The 19,329-nt window shown below is 46.1% G+C and overlaps 1 protein-coding gene across 1 annotated transcript in view; it reads left to right on the top strand.

The window, feature by feature from the left end:
- Positions 1–19,329, top strand: part of LOC138366927 (ficolin-2-like) — an 87,761-nt gene that overhangs the window by 53,273 nt on the left and 15,159 nt on the right. Inside the window, exons 4-5 of the mRNA XM_069328192.1 lie at positions 1,138–1,262; positions 12,858–13,048. Of these exons, the coding sequence (XP_069184293.1) occupies positions 1,138–1,262; positions 12,858–13,042 (310 nt within the window). The 3' untranslated portion in view covers positions 13,043–13,048. The remainder of the gene's footprint in view (positions 1–1,137; positions 1,263–12,857; positions 13,049–19,329) is intronic.

Here is a 19,329-nt window from a genome sequence, read left to right as displayed (position 1 = left end):
ACCCGCATCACTTTCACCGTCACTACCTTTGTCTTCTTTTTCAGTGGAAGCCACCTCTCTTTCCTTTGCACTCTGTGCCTCGCTTTCCTGCTTCTCCCCGGCCTTTAAGTGCTTATGAGCCTTCGATAAGATTTCAACACGGAATCATTCTCACGTATTTTAATCTCTAGATAGGCACTCACCAGCACAAGTTCTTGCTTTCCCAGATATTTCAATATAGCAACCATCAGCCCCGGGTATGGCGAATCCCATCACTTCCACTCCATAGGCAGTCAGCAGAACACTTCACAGTTCTCTTCCGGCGGCGGCTCACTGCTTCCTTAAAGCAGACTTGGGTAGAGACCTTGGCTGCCATGGGGAGACTGACACTCCGTGTATCACAGCAGCCCTACGTCGACTCTGTGAATACAGACACGTCATCAGTACACTGGGACACTACACAGGACCACTAGGAAACATCACTTACTGACTTAGACACATACATCCAACTCCGTTTATGATAGATGGCGCTGCTTTTCTACACAGAACCTCACTAGAGGTCAGCACCAGCTACTGCATGAGCCGACTAGGACAGGAATCTAGCACCTCTTGCCGGTATATTCCCGTCATCACTAGATGGCATTGTCCATGTTGTGGGGGGTTTCAGGAGCGGACTCACAGATGGCGTTGACGTCGCTGCTCCGTGCTCCGATGGTAGAGTCTAGTTCGTAACATATGTATGTTTGTATTTGTGACTGTTGGTTTAGAAACAAGTTAGCTGATTTGCGTAGCAAGACTAGGGCTTTTGAGGTGTAAAAATGATAGCCAATGAATATAGTGGCTAGCATCCAGCTGAGATGTTAGATGGTTGAATTGCGGTGCGACATTTGGATGGCTATTTGACGGATGTGAGGGACAGTTGACTAGCCTATGAACACAGCTACTAATCCACTGAGCTGCCAGATGTACGGTAACTACTTGCGGATTATAGTGCGATATCTAGCTACAGCGTTTCATAATTGTTGTTGCATATTAAGCTAGAATGTCATCACCACCACCACCCACACTACCCCTCCACCACTCTCACCACTGACCAGGTACCTGCACCTCTAACTCTGTGGTACCTGGTACCTCTCACCTTCTCCTTCCATTGACCAGGTACCAGCTGCTGGTGGCCGGGTACCAGAGAAGGAGTACCATGGGCGACGTCCTTGTACAGCACCAGAACCTCAGTGGGATGAAGTTCTCCACCATGGACAGAGATAATGATCTCAACTCAGGTGGTAAGTTTGATCGTCACAGATGACGTCTTGAGGCGAGGATATTGTCTTTATTGTCCAACATTAATTAAGATTATTATCCCCGCCATGCATGAATATAATCATTAAATGATGATCATATTAGTGCATATAATCATTAACTTTATTATATTATACAAATGGTCTAGTAAAGAAGAAAGTAAACAATATTTCCAAAGAATATTTATTATTAACAAACAACGGAGCCAGGAAGACAATTGTTTGTACATCCTTATGCATTCCATCTGTTAACTACTCTGACACTGACAAAGTTCTTTCTAACGTCCCTGTGGCTCATTTTGGTACTCAGTTTCCACCTGTGTCCCCTTGTTCGCGTACCAACTGTGTTAAACAGTTTATCCCTATCGACCCTGTCAATTCCTCTGAGAATTGTGTAGGTAGTGATCATGTCTCTCCTTAGTCTTCTGTCTTCCAGTGTCGTGAGGTGCGTTTCCCACAGCCTTTCCTCGTATCTCATGCCTCTTAGTTCTGAGACTAGCCTAGTGGCATACCTCTGAACTTTTTCCAGCTTCGTCTTTTGCTTTTCAAGGTACGGGCTCAATGCTGGTGCCGCAGACTGTGTGTGAGTGCGTGTGTGTGTGTGTGTGTGTGTGTGTGTGTGTGTGTGTGTGTGTGTGTGTGTGTGTGTGTGTGTGTGTGTGTGTGTGTGTGTGTGTGTGTGCATGTGTGTGTGTGTGTGTGTGTGTTTGTGTGTGTGTGTATGTGTGTACTCACCTATATGTACTCACCTATATGTGCTTGCAGGATCGAGCATTGACTCTTGGATCCCGCCTTTCTAGCAATCGGTTGTTTACAGCAATGACTCCTGTGTGTGTGTGTATGTGTGTGTGTGTGTGTGTGTGTGTGTGTGTGTGTGTGTGTGTGTGTGTGTGTGTGTGTGTGTGTGTGTGTGTGTGTGTGTGTGTGTGTGTGTGTGTGTGTTTGTGTGTGTGTGTGTGTGTGTGTGTGTGAGTGCGTGTGTGTGTGTGTGTGTGTGTGTGTGTGTGTGTGTGTGTGTGTGTGTGTGTGTGTGTGTGTGTGTGTGTGTGTGTGTGTGTGTGTGTGTGTGTGTGTATTACACCTAGTTGTGTATTAACCTATTTGTGCTTGCCGGGGTTGAGCTCTGCTCTTTCGGTCCGCCTCTCAACTACCAATCAATCAACTGTTACTAACTACTACTAACTAATTTTTTTTCACACACACACACACAGGAGGTAGCCTGTAACAGCTGTCTAATTCCCAGGTACCTATTTACTGCTAGGTAACAGGGGCATCAGGGTGAAAGAAACTGTGCCTATTTTGTTTTCTCGCCAGCGCCAGTAATCGAACCTGGGCTTCAGAACTATGTGTCCAGCGTGCTGTCCAAACGGCCACCAGCACACCGGTGTGCGTTTGTGTGTACTCACCTAGTTGTACTTGCAGGGGTTCAGCTCTGGCTCTTTGGTCCCGCCTCTCAACTGTCAATCAACTGATGTACAGATTCCTGAGCCTACTGGGCTCAGGAATTGAAACTGTGTATGGAGTCGGCCTCCATCACTTCCTAGTGCATTCCCTTTATTAACTACTCTGACACAGAAAAAATCTTTCTAACGTCTCTGTGGCTCATCTGGGTACTAAGTTTCCACCTGTGTCCCCTTGTTCGTGTCCCACCCGTGATGACGAGTGTGTTTGTCCACCCTGTTAATTCCCCTGAGAATTTTGTAGGTGGTTATCATGTCTCCCCTTACTCTTCTGTTTTCCAGGGAATGTTCAGTTCCTTTAGCCTTTCCTCGTAGCTCATTCCTCTCAGGTCCGGGACGAGCCTGGTGGCATACCGCTGAATCTTCTCTAACTTTGTTTTGTGTTTAACTTGGTATGGACTCCAGGCTGGAGCTGCATATTCCAGGATTGGTTTGAGAAAAGTGGTATACAGGGTCCTGAACGATTCCTTACAGAAGTTTCTAAAGGCAGTTCTTATGTTGGCCAACTTAGCATATGCCGCTGATGATATCCTTTTGATGTGGGCCTCTGGGGACAGTTTCGGTGTGATATCAACAAACAGATCTCTATCTCTATTTGATTCTTGCAGGATTTCACCTCCCAGATGGTACTTTGTGTTCAGCCTCTGCTCCCTTTGCCTAATTTCATTACTTTACACTTTACTGAGTTGAACTTTAGGAGCCATTTTCTAGACCATTCCTCCAATTTGTCCAGGTCATCCTGTAGTCTCTATCTATCTTCATCTGTCTTGATTCTTCTCATAATTTTTACATCATCAGCAAACATTGAAAGGAATGAGTCTATACCCTCCGGAAGAGAGTTTACATATATTAGAAATAGGATGGGTCCAAGTACTGAGCCCTATGAGACTCCGCTGGTGACATCTCGCCATTCTGATGTCTCCCCCTCTCACAGTTACTCGCTGTTTCCTGTTGCTTAAGTACTCCCTCATCCACTGGAGTAACTTTTATTTTACTCCTGCGTATTGCTCCAACTTTTTTTAACAGCCTTTTATGTGGTACTGTGTCAAAGGCTTTCTGGCAGTCCAGGAAAATGCAGTCTGCCCACCCTTCTCTTTCCTGCCTAATTTTGTTGCCTGGTCATAGAATTCTATTAGGCCTGTGAGGCCCGATTTACCATCTCTGAACCCATGTTGGTGGTGTGTTACAAAGCTATTTCCCTCTAGATGGTCTACGAGCCTTTTCCTCACGATCTTCTCCATCACCCTGCATGGTATAAAAGTTAAGGAAACTGGCCTGTAGTTCAGTGCCTTTTGCCTGTTACCCTTTTTGTATATTGGGAGTATTTTAGCTGTCTTCCAGCTTTCCAACAGGTCTCCTGATTCCATTTTTTTTCTACCACAGACGTGGCCATACATTTACAATGCTAACCAGCATATATACATTCTCTTCTGTCCTCCATGGACAGGGTTAGAGAAAGTGTTAAACATATAGTTCAAGGGTTTATTGAACACTCAACCACAGAAGGTGATTCGGTGCTTTTAAAATGCTAAGCTAACCTACATACGTATATACATAGATACACAGATTTACGTATGCCCTACATAAAGTGTTAGATGTGTCTTTTACATAGTGTTATTAATGTACATTCACAAAGGTGAAATGTAATTCTGATCAGCTTCCATATATACTTTATACCCATACATATACATACACACACACATATACATACATATATACACACACACACATGCATTCACATACATTTGTCTCATTTACTCTGACTGGGTGAGGTAGCTGATAAAGAAACTAGTGTGCAATTAAGCACTTAATCACTGAAGGTGATGAATGTGCTTTTACAAGCTTAGGTTATATAGTTATATCATATATATATATTGTATGATTGATATATTACATGGTAAATCTTGGATACAAGTCCAATATATCATCAAGTGTTCCCCTTCTCATGTAGTAATTACAGAGTTCAGCATACCTTAGCCCAGGAGGGCGAAAGTCAGTCAGTATGGGACATTCTACAATATAATGTTCAAGAGAGTGCATGTTTTCTCTTTCACAAAGTTGACACATTGTGTACTCGACGTTTGGGTTTTGAGAAAGCTGCCAGATACGTCTATATCCCAGGCGTATTCTGGCCACTATAACATCACATTGCCGGGTTCTTGTTCTATTAGTCCCATATGTGAATGTCTCCTCACGATATCTATCATTATATTTAATGCTACAACTTTCAGGTCTTTGAGAATTTGTTAGGTCGGTGAGATTTTCATTACATATTTGTTTAAGTATTCTCTTTGTCACTGCTAATGAAACACCCATATCAATTTCTAACACTGGTTTTCTGCAGGCTGACTTAGCAAGCATATCAACAGTGTCATGCCTTGAGATACCAACATGTGATGGTATCCATAGGAATTTAATCTCAAATCTGTTTTCTTTGGCAGCTAAAACATTCATTCGAATATCACTGACTATTTTCTGGGTGTCACTACTATGTGCGTTCAATGCCAGGAGTGCACTCTGCGAGTCACAGTATTTAAGTCCACTGCCTTTGTCTTTTAAAAATTCAGTGGCAAGGTATATGCCTGCAAGTTCGGTTTGAGTTGTACTTGCCCAGTCATTGACGCGCTTCATTGCTGTATGTACGAGAGAAGATTGTTCAAATATGATACGTGCACATCCGGCATGTACACACTTTTTGTTCTCCAATTGCTAAGGTACCTGTTATGTAGTCACTGAAATCTTCACAGCCTTGAATAACCATCTCTTCAAAACTCCAGCCTTTTCTTATCAGCAGAGCTACACCACCTCCTCCTCTTCCTTCTCTCTCTTTCCTCACTTCATAGTTGTCATGTGGAAACATTGCATTTGTTATGGTTTTCGTTAGCTTTGTTTCTGTGATTGCCATTATATCTCTGTTTTCTTCTATTGCCCATTCGCCAAGTTCACTTGTTTTATTTGTTTTATTTGTAACAACATCTATGTTAGTGTACATTGCCTTGAAACTCACTTTCTTCAGTTCCTTCTCTTGTCCCCTTCTTGGTGAGCGTTCTGCCAATGGAGGAAGCTGTTCAAGAGGTGTGAAGATCTGTGAGGTGGTTAACAGGGCCTCAGAGGGTTCAGAGGGTTCTGGGGACTGGGAGGTCAAGGGAAGGGGGTACAGGTAAGGTATGGGGTAAGGAGGTAGGGGGGACATGGAGGATATGGGGTGAGGGGGGGGGAAGGAGGGATAGGGATGGTATGGGATGAAGGGGGAGGGGGGACAGGGGGGAAGGGGAGAGGGGGGACATGGTGGAAATGGGGTAAGGATGAGAGGGTCAAAATAGGGTGGGGGGGGGGGAGAAAGAGGGTTGAGTGAGCATTTTAGTGGGAGCAGGTAAGGTGAGGGGTAGGGAGGTTTTCTATGCAGAGGAGGGTGGTGGTGCATCCCAGCAATATCCCTCTGGTGTTGCTTTGATGCTGGTTATGGATTTTCCCCATGTCTCTGGGAATGTTGTGTTGGGGGCTGTGATTTCCTGATTTACTCCTCTCTCCCTGCGCTTCTTCCTTGCCTCTGTCGCCCTGGCTCTCTCCTTTGTCCTGTCCCTCGGGAGGAATACTTTTTTGTATTCCTCCAGTATGTACTCACCCAATTGTACTCACCTAATTGTGCTTGCAGGGGTTGAGCTCTGGCTCTTTGGTCCCGCCTCTCAACCGTCAATCAACAGGTGTACAGGTTCCTGAGCCTATTGTGCTCTATCATATCTACACTTGAAACTGTGTATGGAGTCAGCCTCCACCACATCACTTCCTAATGCATTCCATTTGTCAACCACTCTGACACTAAAAAAGTTCTTTCTAATAACTCTATGGCTCATTTGGGCAATCAGTTTCCACCTGTGTCCCCTAGTGCATGTGCTCCTTGTGTTAAATAACCTGTCTTTATCTACCATGTCGATTCCCTTGAGAATCTTGAATGTGGTGATCATGTCCCCTCTAACACTTCTGTCTTCCAACGAAGTGAGGTTTAATTCCCGTAGTCTCTCCTCGTAGCTCATACCTCTCAGCTCGGGTATTAGTCTGGTGGCAAACCTTTGAACCTTTTTCCAGTTTAGTCTTATGCTTGACTAGATATGGACTCCATGCTGGAGCCGCATACTCCAGGACTGGTCTGACATATGTGGTATATAATGTTCTGAAAGATTCCTTACACAGGTTTCTAAAGGCCGTTCTTATGTTAGCCAACCTGGCATATGCTGCTGATGTTATCCTCTTGATATGAGCTTCAGGGGACAGGTCTGGCGTGATATCAACCCCCAGGTCTTTCTCTCTCTCTGACTCTTGAAGTATCTCATCTCCCAAATGATACCTTGTATCTGGTCTCCTGCTTCCTACCCCTATCTTCATTACATTACATTTGCTTGGGTTAAACTCTAACAGCCATTTGTTCGACCATTCCTGCAGCTTGTCCAGGTCTTCTTGAAGCCTCAAGCTGCTCTCCTCTGTCTTAATCCTTCTCATAATTTTGGCGTCGTCAGCAAACATTGAGAGGAATGAGTCTATACCCTCTGGGAGATCATTTACGTATATCAGAAACAGGATAGGTCCAAGCACAGAGCCCTGTGGGACTCCACTGGTGACTTCACGCAATTCTGAGGTCTCACCCCTCAGTGTAACTCTCTGCTTCCTATTGCTTAGGTACTCCCTTATCCACTGGAGCGCCCTACCAGTTACTCCTGGCTGTTTCTGCAGCTTATGCATCAACTTTTTATGGGGTACTGTGTCAAAGGCTTTCTGACAGTCCAAAAAAATGCAGTCCGCCCATCCTTCTCTTTCTTGCTTAATCTTTGTCACCTGATCGTAGAATTCTATCAAGCCTGTAAGGCAAGATTTACCCTCTCTGAACCCATGTTGATGGGTTGTCATGAAGTCTCTTCTCTCCAGATGTGTTACTAGGTTTTTTCTCACAATCTTCTCCATCACCTTACATGGTATACAAGTTAAGGACTCTTGCCTGTAGTTCAGTGCCTCTTGTCTGTCACCCTTTTTGTATATTGGTACTACATTAGCAGTCTTCCATATTTCTGGTAGGTCTCTCGTTTCCAGTGACCTCCTATACACTATGGAGAGTGGCAAACAAAGTGCTCCTGCACACTCTTTCAATACCCGTGGTGAGATTCCGTCCGGCCCAACAGCTTTTCTCACATCCAGCTCCAATAGGTGCTTCTTGACCTCATCTCTTGTAATTTCGAACCTTTCCAATGTCACCTGGTTTGCTGCCACCTCTCCTAGCGCCGTGACTTCTCCCTGTTCTATTGTAAAGACCTCCTGGAACCTTTTGTTGAGTTCTTCACACACCTCTTTGTCTTTCTCTGTGTACCTGACCTCGCCCACCCTATGTTTCATCACCTGTTCCTTCACTGTTGTCTTCCTCCTGATGTGACTGTGTAGTAGCTTTGGTTCGGTCTTGGCTTTATTAGCTATATCATTTCCATACCTTTTCTCAGCTGCTCTTCTCACACTAACATACTCGTTCCTGGTTCTCTGGTATCTCTCTCTACTTTCTGGTGTTCTGTTATTATGGAAATCCCTCCATGCCCTTTTGTTCAGCTCCTTTGCTTTCATACATTCCCTATTAAACCCCGGATTCTTTCTTTGCTTCTCGGTTTTTTCCTGTCGGACTGGGACAAACCTGCTTACAGCCTCCTGACATTTTTGGGTGACATAGTCCATCATGTTTTGTACGGACTTGGTTCCGAGTTCTGTGTCCCAAAGTATATCCCATAGGAATTTATTCATCTCCTCATAGTTTCCCTTTCGGTACGCCAGGCCTTTGTTTCCCAGTTCTTTTTTGGGGGTGATAATTCCTAGCTCAACCAGGTACTCAAAGCTCAATACACTATGATCACTCTTTCCCAAGGGGGCTTCCAACTTAACTTCCCTTATATCCGACTCATTTAGGGTAAATATCAGATCAAGCATGGCTGGTTCATCCCCTCCTCTCATTGTTGTCGGTCCATTGACGTGTTGACTTAGAAAGTTTCTTGTTGCCACATCCAACAGCTTAGCTCTCCATGTGTCTGGTCCTCCATGTGCGTCTCTGTTCCCCCAATCTATCTTCCCATGGTTGAAGTCTCCCATGATTAGTAGTCTGGATCCGTTCCTGCTAGCCACAGAAGCTGCTCTCTCTATTATATTGATGGTGGCCAAGTTGTTTCTATCATATTCCTGTCTGGGTCTTCTGTCATTCGGTGGGGGGTTATATATGACTACTACTATAATTTTCTGTCCTCCAGTTGCTATGGTGCCTGATATGTAGTCACTGAAACCGTCACAGTTCTGAATTACCATCTCTTCGAAACTCCAACCTTCTCTTAGTAGCAAAGCTACACCACCTTCACCTCTCCCTTCTCTCTCTTTCATCACTACATAGTAGCCCTGTGGAAACACTGCGTTTGTTATAGTTTTCGTTAGCTTTGTTTCTGTGAGTGCTATTATGTCTGGGTTTTCTTCTAGTGCCCATTCTCCGAGTTCACTTGTTTTATTTGTAATCCCATCTATGTTAGTGTACATTGCCTTGAAGTTCACTTTCTTCTGTTCATTTTCTTGTCCCTTTCATGGCGAGCATTCTGCTGGTGTGGGAAGCTGTTCCATGGGTGAGAAGATCTGTGAGGTGGTTTGCAGGGTCTCAGAGGATTTTTGGGTGGGGGGTGGGGGTTTAAGGGAAGGGGGGAGAGGTAGAGTGTGGGTTAAGGAGATAGGGGGGACATGGAGGATACGGGGTGAGGGGGGAGGAGGGATAGAGATGGTATGGGATGAAGTGGGAGGAGAGACAGGGGGAAAAACGTGGGAGGGGGGACATGACGGGAATGGGGAAGGGGTGACAGGGTCAGAATGGGGTGTTTGGGTGGGGGCAGGTAGGGTGAGGGGACGGGAGGGTTTCTATGCAGAGGGGGGTGGTGGTGTTGCCCTCCCCTCTGGTGTTGCTGGGATGCTGGTCTTGGGTTCCCCTCTTGTCTCTAGGACTGTTGTGTTTAGGGTTGTGATTTCCTGGTTTGATTCTCTCTCCCTGCGCTTCCTCCTTGCCTCTGCTGCCCTCTCTCTCTCCTCCTTCGTCCTGTCCCTCTGCAGGAATACTTTTTTGTATCCCTCCACATGCTGCAGACGACTCTTCCTTTCGAGAATATCCTCCTTCATAGTTTCGTTTGTAAACACCACCTCTACAAGTCGGTTTCTGTCCTTGTTGTACCAGCCCAACCTGAAAACCTTCTCAATGTTTTGTTCAGCCCCTTCCATCTGTAACCCCTTCAGTAGCCCATGTACTGCCTCTCTATCCTTCCTATTCCATTCTTGCCTGTTGGATCCTTCCTGTTCTTTGATGCCTACAACTACCACTGATCTTTTTCTCTCCAGCTGCTGAGTGGTGCACCTTGCTGCTTCCTGTGAGGTAGCAGCTTTCATGGCTACCTCTAGTGCGTGTGACCCTTGTGTTAAATAGTCTGTCTTTATCTACCCAATCAATTCCTCTGAAAATCTTGTATGTGGTGATCATGTCCCCTCTAACTCTTCTGTCTCCCAGTGACGTGAGGTTTAATTCCCGTAGTCTCTCCTCGTAGCTCATACCTCTCAGTTCGGGTATTAGTCTGGTGGCAAACCTTTGAATCTTTTCCAGTTTGTTCTTATGCTTGACTAGATATGGACTCCATGCTGGAGCCGCATACTCCAGGATTAGTCTGATATATGTGGTATATAATGTTCTGAAAGTTTCCTTACACAGGTTTCTAAAGGCCGTTCTTATGTTAGCCAACCTGGCATATGCTGCTGATGTTATCCTCTTGATATAAGCTTCAGGGGACAGGTCTAGCATGATATCAACCCCCTAGGTCTTTCTCTCTCTCTGATCTTGAAGTATTTCATCTCCCAAGTGATATCATGTATCTGGTCTCCTGCTCCCTACACCTATCTTCATTACATTACATTTGCTTGGGTTAAACTCTAACAGCCATTTGTTCGACCATTTCTGCAGCTTGTCCAGGTCTTCTAGAAGCCTCAAGCTGTCCTCCTCTGCTTTAATCCTTCTCATATTTTTGGCGTCGTCAGCAAACATAGAGAGGAATGAGTATGGAGTCACTACCCTCTCGGAGATCATTTACGTATATCAGAGACAAGATAGGTCCGAGTACAGAGCGCTGTTGGACTCCACTGGTGACTTTACGCCAATCTGAGGTCTCACCCCTCACTGTAACTCTCTGCTTCCTATTGCTTAGGTATTCCCTTATCCATTGGAGCGCCCTACCAGTTACTCCTGCCTGTTTCTCCAGCTTATGCATCAGCCTTTTATGGGGTACTGTGTCAAAGGCTTTCCAACAGTCCAAAAGAATGCAGTCCGCCCAGCCTTCTCTTTCTTACTTAATCTTTGTCACCTGATCGTAGAATTCTATTAAGCCTGTAAGACAAGATTTACCCTCCCTGAACCCATGCTGACGGGTTGTCATGAAGTCCCTTCTCTCCAGATGAGTTACTAGGTTTTTACTCTCGATCATCTCCATCACCTTGCATGGTATACAAGTTAAGGACACTGGCCTATAGTTCAGTGCCTCTTGTCTGTCACCCTTTTTGTATATTGGGACTACATTAGCCGCTTTCCATATTTTTGGTAGGTCTCCCGGTTGCAGTGACCTACTGTACACTATGGAGAGTGTCAAATAAAGTGCTCCTGCACATTCTTTCAATATCCATGGTGAGATTCCGTCCGGCTCAACAGCCTTTCTCACTTTCAGCTCCAATAGGTGCCACTTGACCTCTTCTCTTGTAATTTCGAACCCATCCAAGGTCGCCTCGTTTGCTGCCACCTCTCCTAGCACCATGACCTCTCTTTGTTCTATTTTAAAGACCTCCTGGAAGCTCTTTTTGGGTTCCTCACACACCTCTTTTTCATTCTCTGTATACCTGTCCTCACCCTCACACCTAAGTTTCATCACCTGTTCCTTCACTGCCGTTTTCCTCCTGATGTGACTGTGTAGTAGCTTTGGTTCGGTCTTGGCTTTATTAGCTATATAATTTTCATACTTTTTCTTGGCAACTCTTCTCACACTAACAAACTCGTTCTTGGTTCTCTGGTATCTCTCTCTAATTTCTGGTGTTCTGTTATTACAGAAGTTCCTCCACGCCCTTTGTTCAGTTCCTTTGCTTTCATACATTCCTGAATAAACCACAGATTCTTCTTTTGCTTCTCGGTTTTTTTCCTGTCAGGCCGGGATAAACCTGTTTACCGCCTCTTGACACTTTTGGGTGACATAATCCATCATGTCTTGTATGGACTTAGTTCTGAGTTCTGTGTCCCATGGTATATCCCTTAGGAATTTATTCATCTCCTCATAGTTTCCCTTTCGGTACGCCAGCCCTTTGTTTCCCAGTTCTTTTTTGGGGAGATAATTCCTAGCTCAACCAGGTCCTCAAAGCTCAATACACTATGATCACTCATTTCCAAAGGGGGCTTCCAACTTAACTTCCCTTATATCCGCCTCATTTAGGGTAAATATCAGATCAAGCAAAGCTGGTTGATCCTCTCCTCTCATTCTTGTCGGTCCCTTGACGTGTTGACTGAGAAAGTTTCTTGTTGCCACATCCAGCAGCCTAGCTCTCCATGTGTCTGGTCCTCCGTGTGGGTCTCTGTTCTCCCAATCTATCTTCCCGTGTGATTGATGTGTCCGTGTATGCTATAGCTTGAGTGCCAGTGGGTGTCCATGTGTGTGTGTGTTTATATACTATTTGTGCCTGCAGGTTTGAGCTGTTATTTCTTGGGCTCCGCCTTTCTAACCGTCTGTTGTAAGGTTAGAAAGGCGACATATCTGCTACATATATGTCTCTCTAACACACCCACATATTCCCAAGATGCAGCCATAGCAACTCTCCAACCACAGGTACCTATTTACATCTTTGTGAACAGATGTATCAGGTGAAAGAAACGTTGTCCATTTGTTTCTACCTCGGCCGGGAATCGAGCTTGGGGACATTAGGACTACGATCCCCGAGCGTTGTCCACACGTTGGTGTGTGCGTGTGCTTGCAGGTGTGTAAACATGTAGACATGTCACTAAACTCTGTAATCCATTCCATATGTGTGGCGTCTCCCTCCACTAAAGGGACGTGTGCGAAAGACCAAGGCGGGTGGTGGTACAGGTCGTGCACTCTTGTTGGTGCCACGGCTGTCCGTGGTAAAATGGGGGCCTGGTACTGGACGCCAGGTGTCGGAGGCAGCTCCTGGGAGCCTCTCCAGCAGCTGCAAATGATGATGCGACCCCAGAACTTCACAACTTGTCAGCAGTGATTGTTGGTAAAGTAATGTGGTGGTGAGCTGGGAGTGGTGCCTCCCTATTACTGCCTTCCCTATTACTACCTTGCCTATTATTGTCTTGCCTATTACTGCCTTGCCTATTACTACCTTGCCTATTACTACCTTGCCTATTACTATCTTGCCTATTACTGTCTTGCCTATTACTGTCTTGCCTATTACTGCCTTGCCTATTACTACCTTGCCTATTACTGCCTTGCCTATTACTACCTTGCCTATTACTGTCTTGCCTATTACTGTCTTGCCTATTACTACCTTGCCTATTACTGTCTTGCCTATTACTGTCTTGCCTATTACTACCTTGCCTATTACTACCTTGCCTATTACTGCCTTGCCTATTACTGTCTTGCCTATTACTACCTTGCCTATTACTATCTTGCCTATTACTGTCTTGCCTATTACTGTCTTGCCTATTACTACCTTGCCTATTACTGCCTTGCCTATTACTACCTTGCCTATTACTGCCTTGCCTATTACTGTCTTGCCTATTACTGTCTTGCCTATTACTGTCTTGCCTATTACTGTCTTGCCTATTACTGTCTTGCCTATTACTGCCTTGCCTATTACTACCTTGCCTATTACTACCTTGCCTATTACTGCCTTGCCTATTACTGTCTTGCCTATTACTGCCTTGCCTATTACTACCTTGCCTATTACTACCTTGCCTATTACTGTCTTGCCTATTACTGCCTTGCCTATTACTACCTTGCCTATTACTGCCTTGCCTATTACTGTCTTGCCTATTACTGCCTTGCCTATTACTACCTTGCCTATTACTACCTTGCCTATTACTGTCTTGCCTATTACTGTCTTGCCTATTACTGCCTTCCCTATTACTGCCTTGCCTATTACTACCTTGCCTATTACTACCTTGCCTATTACTGTCTTGCCTATTACTGTCTTGCCTATTACTGCCTTCCCTATTACTGCCTTGCCTATTACTGCCTTGCCTATTACTGCCTTGCCTATTACTACCTTGCCTATTACTGTCTTGCCTATTACTGCCTTGCCTATTACTACCTTGCCTATTACTGTCTTGCCTATTACTGTCTTGCCTATTACTGCCTTCCCTATTACTGCCTTGCCTATTACTACCTTGCCTATTACTGCCTTGCCTATTACTGTCTTGCCTATTACTGCCTTCCCTATTACTGCCTTGCCTATTACTACCTTGCCTATTACTGCCTTGCCTATTACTGTCTTGCCTATTACTGTCTTGCCTATTACTGCCTTCCCTATTGCTGCCTTGCCTATTACTGCCTTCCCTATTACTGCCTTCCCTATTACTGCCTTGCCTATTACTACCATGCCTATTACTGCTTTCCCTATTACTGCCTTGCCTATTACTGCCTTGCCTATTACTACCTTGCCTATTACTGCCTTCCCTATTACTGCCTTGCCTATTACTACCTTGCCTATTACTGCCTTGCCTATTACTGTCTTGCCTATTACTGCCTTCCCTATTACTGCCTTCCCTATTACTGCCTTCCCTATTACTGCCTTGCCTATTACTGCCTTGCCTATTACTGCCTTGCCTATTACTGCCTTGCCTATTACTACCTTGCCTATTACTGCCTTGCCAATTTGTGCAATGCCTATTGCTGCCATAGGCACTGGAGCCGGTCGGCCGAGCGGACAGTACGCTGGACTTGTGATTCTGTGGTCCTGGGTTCGATCCCAGGCGCCGGCGAGAAACAATGGGCAGAGTTTCTTTCACCCTATGTCCCTGTTACCTAGCAGGGTACCTGCTAGGTAAAAGGGGCAATAAGAATAAGCATCTTATTGCTTCGTAATTATAATTATTACTAAACCTATACCTATAATAGGTTAAGTAATAATTGTAATTAAGAAGCAATAAGATGCTTATCTTAACATACTAAGAAGGTTAGGTAAGGTTGGTGTTTTCTAAGAAGCTTTTCAACGTAAACTAAAATATTCACAATGAATTAGTATGTCACATATGCACTATTTAATAAGCCAATATTGACTTAAAGAAAGTGCGAAAACGTGTTGCAACGCCGCTCAAATTACTGCTTTACCTATTACTGTTGTACCAATTATTGCCTTACCAATTAGTGACTGCTAGTGATTACATATTAGTGACCTACTAGTGCTTACCTATTAGTGCCATGCCTACTAGTGCTTACCTCTTCGTGCCTTAACTACTAGTGCTTACCTATTAGTGCCATACCTACTAGTACTTACCTCTTCGTGCCTTAACTACTAGTGCTTACCTATTAGTGTCTTGCCTACTACTGTTTACCTATTAGTGCCTTACCTACTAGTGCTTACCTATTAGTACCTTACCTACTAGAGCTTACCTATTAGTGGTAGTTGTGGTTGTGGTGAGCTGAGACTTGTGTGGATCATGATGACCTAAGGTGATGTCTGCCGGGGTGGCAGGAAGTGCTCCTGGTGTGCCGTGACCTAAGGTGATGTCTGCCGGGGTGGCAGGAAGTGCTCCTGGTGTGCCGTGACCTAAGGTGATGTCTGCCAGGGTGACAGGAAGTGCTCCTAGTGGGCCGTGACCTAAGGTGTTGTCTGCCGGGGTGACAGGAAGTGCTCCTGGTGGGCCGTGACCGAAGGTGTTGTCTGCCGGGGTGACAGGAAGTGCTCCTAGTGGGCCGTGACCTAAGGTGTTGTCTGCCAGGGTGACAGGAAGTGCTCCTAGTGGGCCGTGACCTAAGGTGTTGTCTGCCAGGGTGACAGGAAGTGCTCCTAGTGGGCCGTGACCGAAGGTGTTATCTGCCAGGGTGACAGGAAGTGCTCCTAGTGGGCCGTGACCGAAGGTGTTGTCTGCCGGGGTGGCAGGAAGTGCTCCTAGTGGGCCGTGACCTAAGGTGTTGTCTGCCAGGGTGACAGGAAGTGCTCCTAGTGGGCCGTGACCTAAGGTGTTGTCTGCCAGGGTGACAGGAAGTGCTCCTAGTGGGCCGTGACCGAAGGTGTTGTCTGCCGGGGTGGCAGGAAGTGCTCCTAGTGGGCCGTGACCTAAGGTGTTGTCTGCCAGGCAGACAGGAAGTGCTCCTAGTGGGCCGTGACCTAAGGTGTTGTCTGCCAGGGTGACAGGAAGTGCTCCTAGCGGGCCGGCAACTCGGATGGTAATCTTGGGCATAGCATTTTATCAAATCACCTCATTCTTTGGGGCACACGTGAGGAACACAAATGCGAACAAGCCTGAATGGTCCCCAGGACTATATGCGTCTGAAAACTCACACCCCAGAAGTGACTCGAACCCATACTCCCTGGAGCAACGCAACTGGTAACTACGGGGCGCCTTAATCCAAAGTGCCCCAAAGAATGATGTGATTTGATAAAATGCTATGCCCAAGATTACCATCCGAGTTGCCGGCGGGGAAGTGGTTCAAATAGCTTCGGCTATCACTTCCTTTTGTCCGGCCGTGTTGGTCAAGCGGATTAAGGCGCCCCGTAGTTACCAGTTGCGTTGCTCCTGGGAGTATGGGTTCGAGTCACTTCTGGGGTGTGAGTTTTCAGACGCATATAGTCCTGGGGACCATTCAGGCTAGTTCGCATTTGTGTTCCTCACGTGTGCCCCAAAGAATGAGGTGATTTGATAAAATGCTATGCCCAAGATTACCATCCGAGTTGCCGGCGGGGAAGTGGTTCAAATAGCTTCGGCTATCACTTCCTTTTGTCCGGCCGTGATGGTCAAGCGGATTAAGGCGCCCCGTAGTTACCAGTTGCGTTGCTCCTGGGAGTATGGGTTCGAGTCACTTCTGGGGTGTGAGTTTTCAGACGCATATAGTCCTGGGGACCATTCAGGCTTGTTCGCATTTGTGTTTCTCACGTGTGCCCCAAAGAATGAGGTGATTTGACAAAATGCTATGCCCAAGATTACCATCCGAGTTGCCGGCGGGGAAGTGGTTCAAATAGCTTCGGCTATCACTTCCTTTTGTCCGGCCGTGATGGTCAAGCGGATTAAGGCGCCCCGTAGTTACCAGTTGCGTTGCTCCTGGGAGTATGGGTTCGAGTCACTTCTGGGGTGTGAGTTTTCAGACGCATATAGTCCTGGGGACCATTCAGGCTTGTTCGCTTATATATATATATATATATATATATATATATATATATATATATATATATATATATATATAACAAGCCTGAATGGTCCCCAGGACAATATGCAACTGAAAACTCACACCCCAGAAGTGACTCGAACCCATACTCCCAGAAGCAACGCAACTGGTATGTACAAGACGCCTTAATCCACTTGACCATCAGGACCGGACAAAATGAGGTGATAGCCGAGGCTATATGAACCACCCCACCGCCGGCACTCAGATAGTAATCTTGGGCATAGCATTTTACCAAATCACCTCATTCTTTGGGGCACACGTGAGGAACACAAATGCGAACAAGCCTGAATGGTCCCCAGGACAATATGCAACTGAAAACTCACACCCCAGAAGTGACTCGAACCCATACTCCCAGAAGCAACGCAACTGGTATGTACAAGACGCCTTAATCCACTTGACCATCACGACCGGACAAAATGAGGTGATAGCCGAGGCTATATGAACCACCCCACCGCCGGCACTCAGATAGTAATCTTGGGCATAGCATTTTACCAAATCACCTCATTCTTTGGGGCACACGTGAGGAACACAAATGCGAACAAGCCTGAATGGTCCCCAGGACAATATGCAACTGAAAACTCACACCCCAGAAGTAACTCGAACCCATACTCCCAGAAGCAACGCAACTGGTATGTACAAGACGCCTTAATCCACTTGACCATCACGACCGGACAAAATGAGGTGATAGCCGAGGCTATATGAACCACCCCACCGCCGGCACTCGGATAGTAATCTTGGGCATAGCACGCCTTAATTCACTTGACCATCACGACCGGACATCCGGTCGTGATGGTCAAGTGGATTAAGGCGTCTTGTACATACCAGTTGTGTTGCTTCTGGGAGTATGGGTTCGAGTCACTTCTGGGGTGTGAGTTTTCAGTTGCATATTGTCCTGGGGACCATTCAGGCTTGTTCGCATTTGTGTTCCTCACGTGTGCCCCAAAGAATGAGGTGATTTGGTAAAATGCTATGCCCAAGATTACTATCCGAGTGCCGGCGGTGGGGTGGTTCATATAGCCTCGGCTATCACCTCATTTTGTCCGGTCGTGATGGTCAAGTGGATTAAGGCGTCTTGTACATACCAGTTGCGTTGCTTCTGGGAGTATGGGTTCGAGTCACTTCTGGGGTGTGAGTTTTCAGTTGCATATTGTCCTGGGGACCATTCAGGCTTGTTCGCACTTGTGTTCCTCACGTGTGCCCCAAAGAATGAAGTGATTTGGTAAAATGCTATGCCCAAGATTACTATCCGAGTGCCGGCGGTGGGGTGGTTCATATAGCCTCGGCTATCACCTCATTTTGTCCGGTCGTGATGGTCAAGTGGATTAAGGCGTCTTGTACATACCAGTTGCGTTGCTTCTGGGAGTATGGGTTCGAGTCACTTCTGGGGTGTGAGTTTTCAGTTGCATATTGTCCTGGGGACCATTCAGGCTTGTTCGCATTTGTGTTCCTCACGTGTGCCCCAAAGAATGAGGTGATTTGGTAAAATGCTATGCCCAAGATTACTATCCGAGTGCCGGCGGTGGAGTGGTTCATATAGCCTCGGCTATCACCTCATTTTGTCCGGTCGTGATGGTCAAGTGGATTAAGGCGTCTTGTACATACCAGTTGCGTTGCTTCTGGGAGTATGGGTTCGAGTCACTTCTGGGGTGTGAGTTTTCAGTTGCATATTGTCCTGGGGACCATTCAGGCTTGTTCGCATTTGTGTTCCTCACGTGTGCCCCAAAGAATGAGGTGATTTGGTAAAATGCTATGCCCAAGATTACTATCCGAGTGCCGGCGGTGGGGTGGTTCATATAGCCTCGGCTATCACCTCATTTTGTCCGGTCGTGATGGTCAAGTGGATTAAGGCGTCTTGTACATACCAGTTGCGTTGCTTCTGGGAGTATGGGTTCGAGTCACTTCTGGGGTGTGAGTTTTCAGTTGCATATTGTCCTGGGGAAAATTCAGGCTTGTTCGCATTTGTGTTCCTCACGTGTGCCCCAAAGAATGAGGTGATTTGGTAAAATGCTATGCCCAAGATTACTATCCGAGTGCCGGCGGTGGGGTGGTTCATATAGCCTCGGCTATCACCTCATTTTGTCCGGTCGTGATGGTCAAGTGGATTAAGGCGTCTTGTACATACCAGTTGCGTTGCTTCTGGGAGTATGGGTTCGAGTCACTTCTGGGGTG

Source organism: Procambarus clarkii, chromosome 21, assembly GCF_040958095.1.
Source record: "Procambarus clarkii isolate CNS0578487 chromosome 21, FALCON_Pclarkii_2.0, whole genome shotgun sequence".
NCBI lineage: Eukaryota > Metazoa > Arthropoda > Malacostraca > Decapoda > Cambaridae > Procambarus > Procambarus clarkii.
Note: the sequence above shows the minus strand (reverse complement) of the source record. Positions and strands in the feature narration are given on the sequence as shown.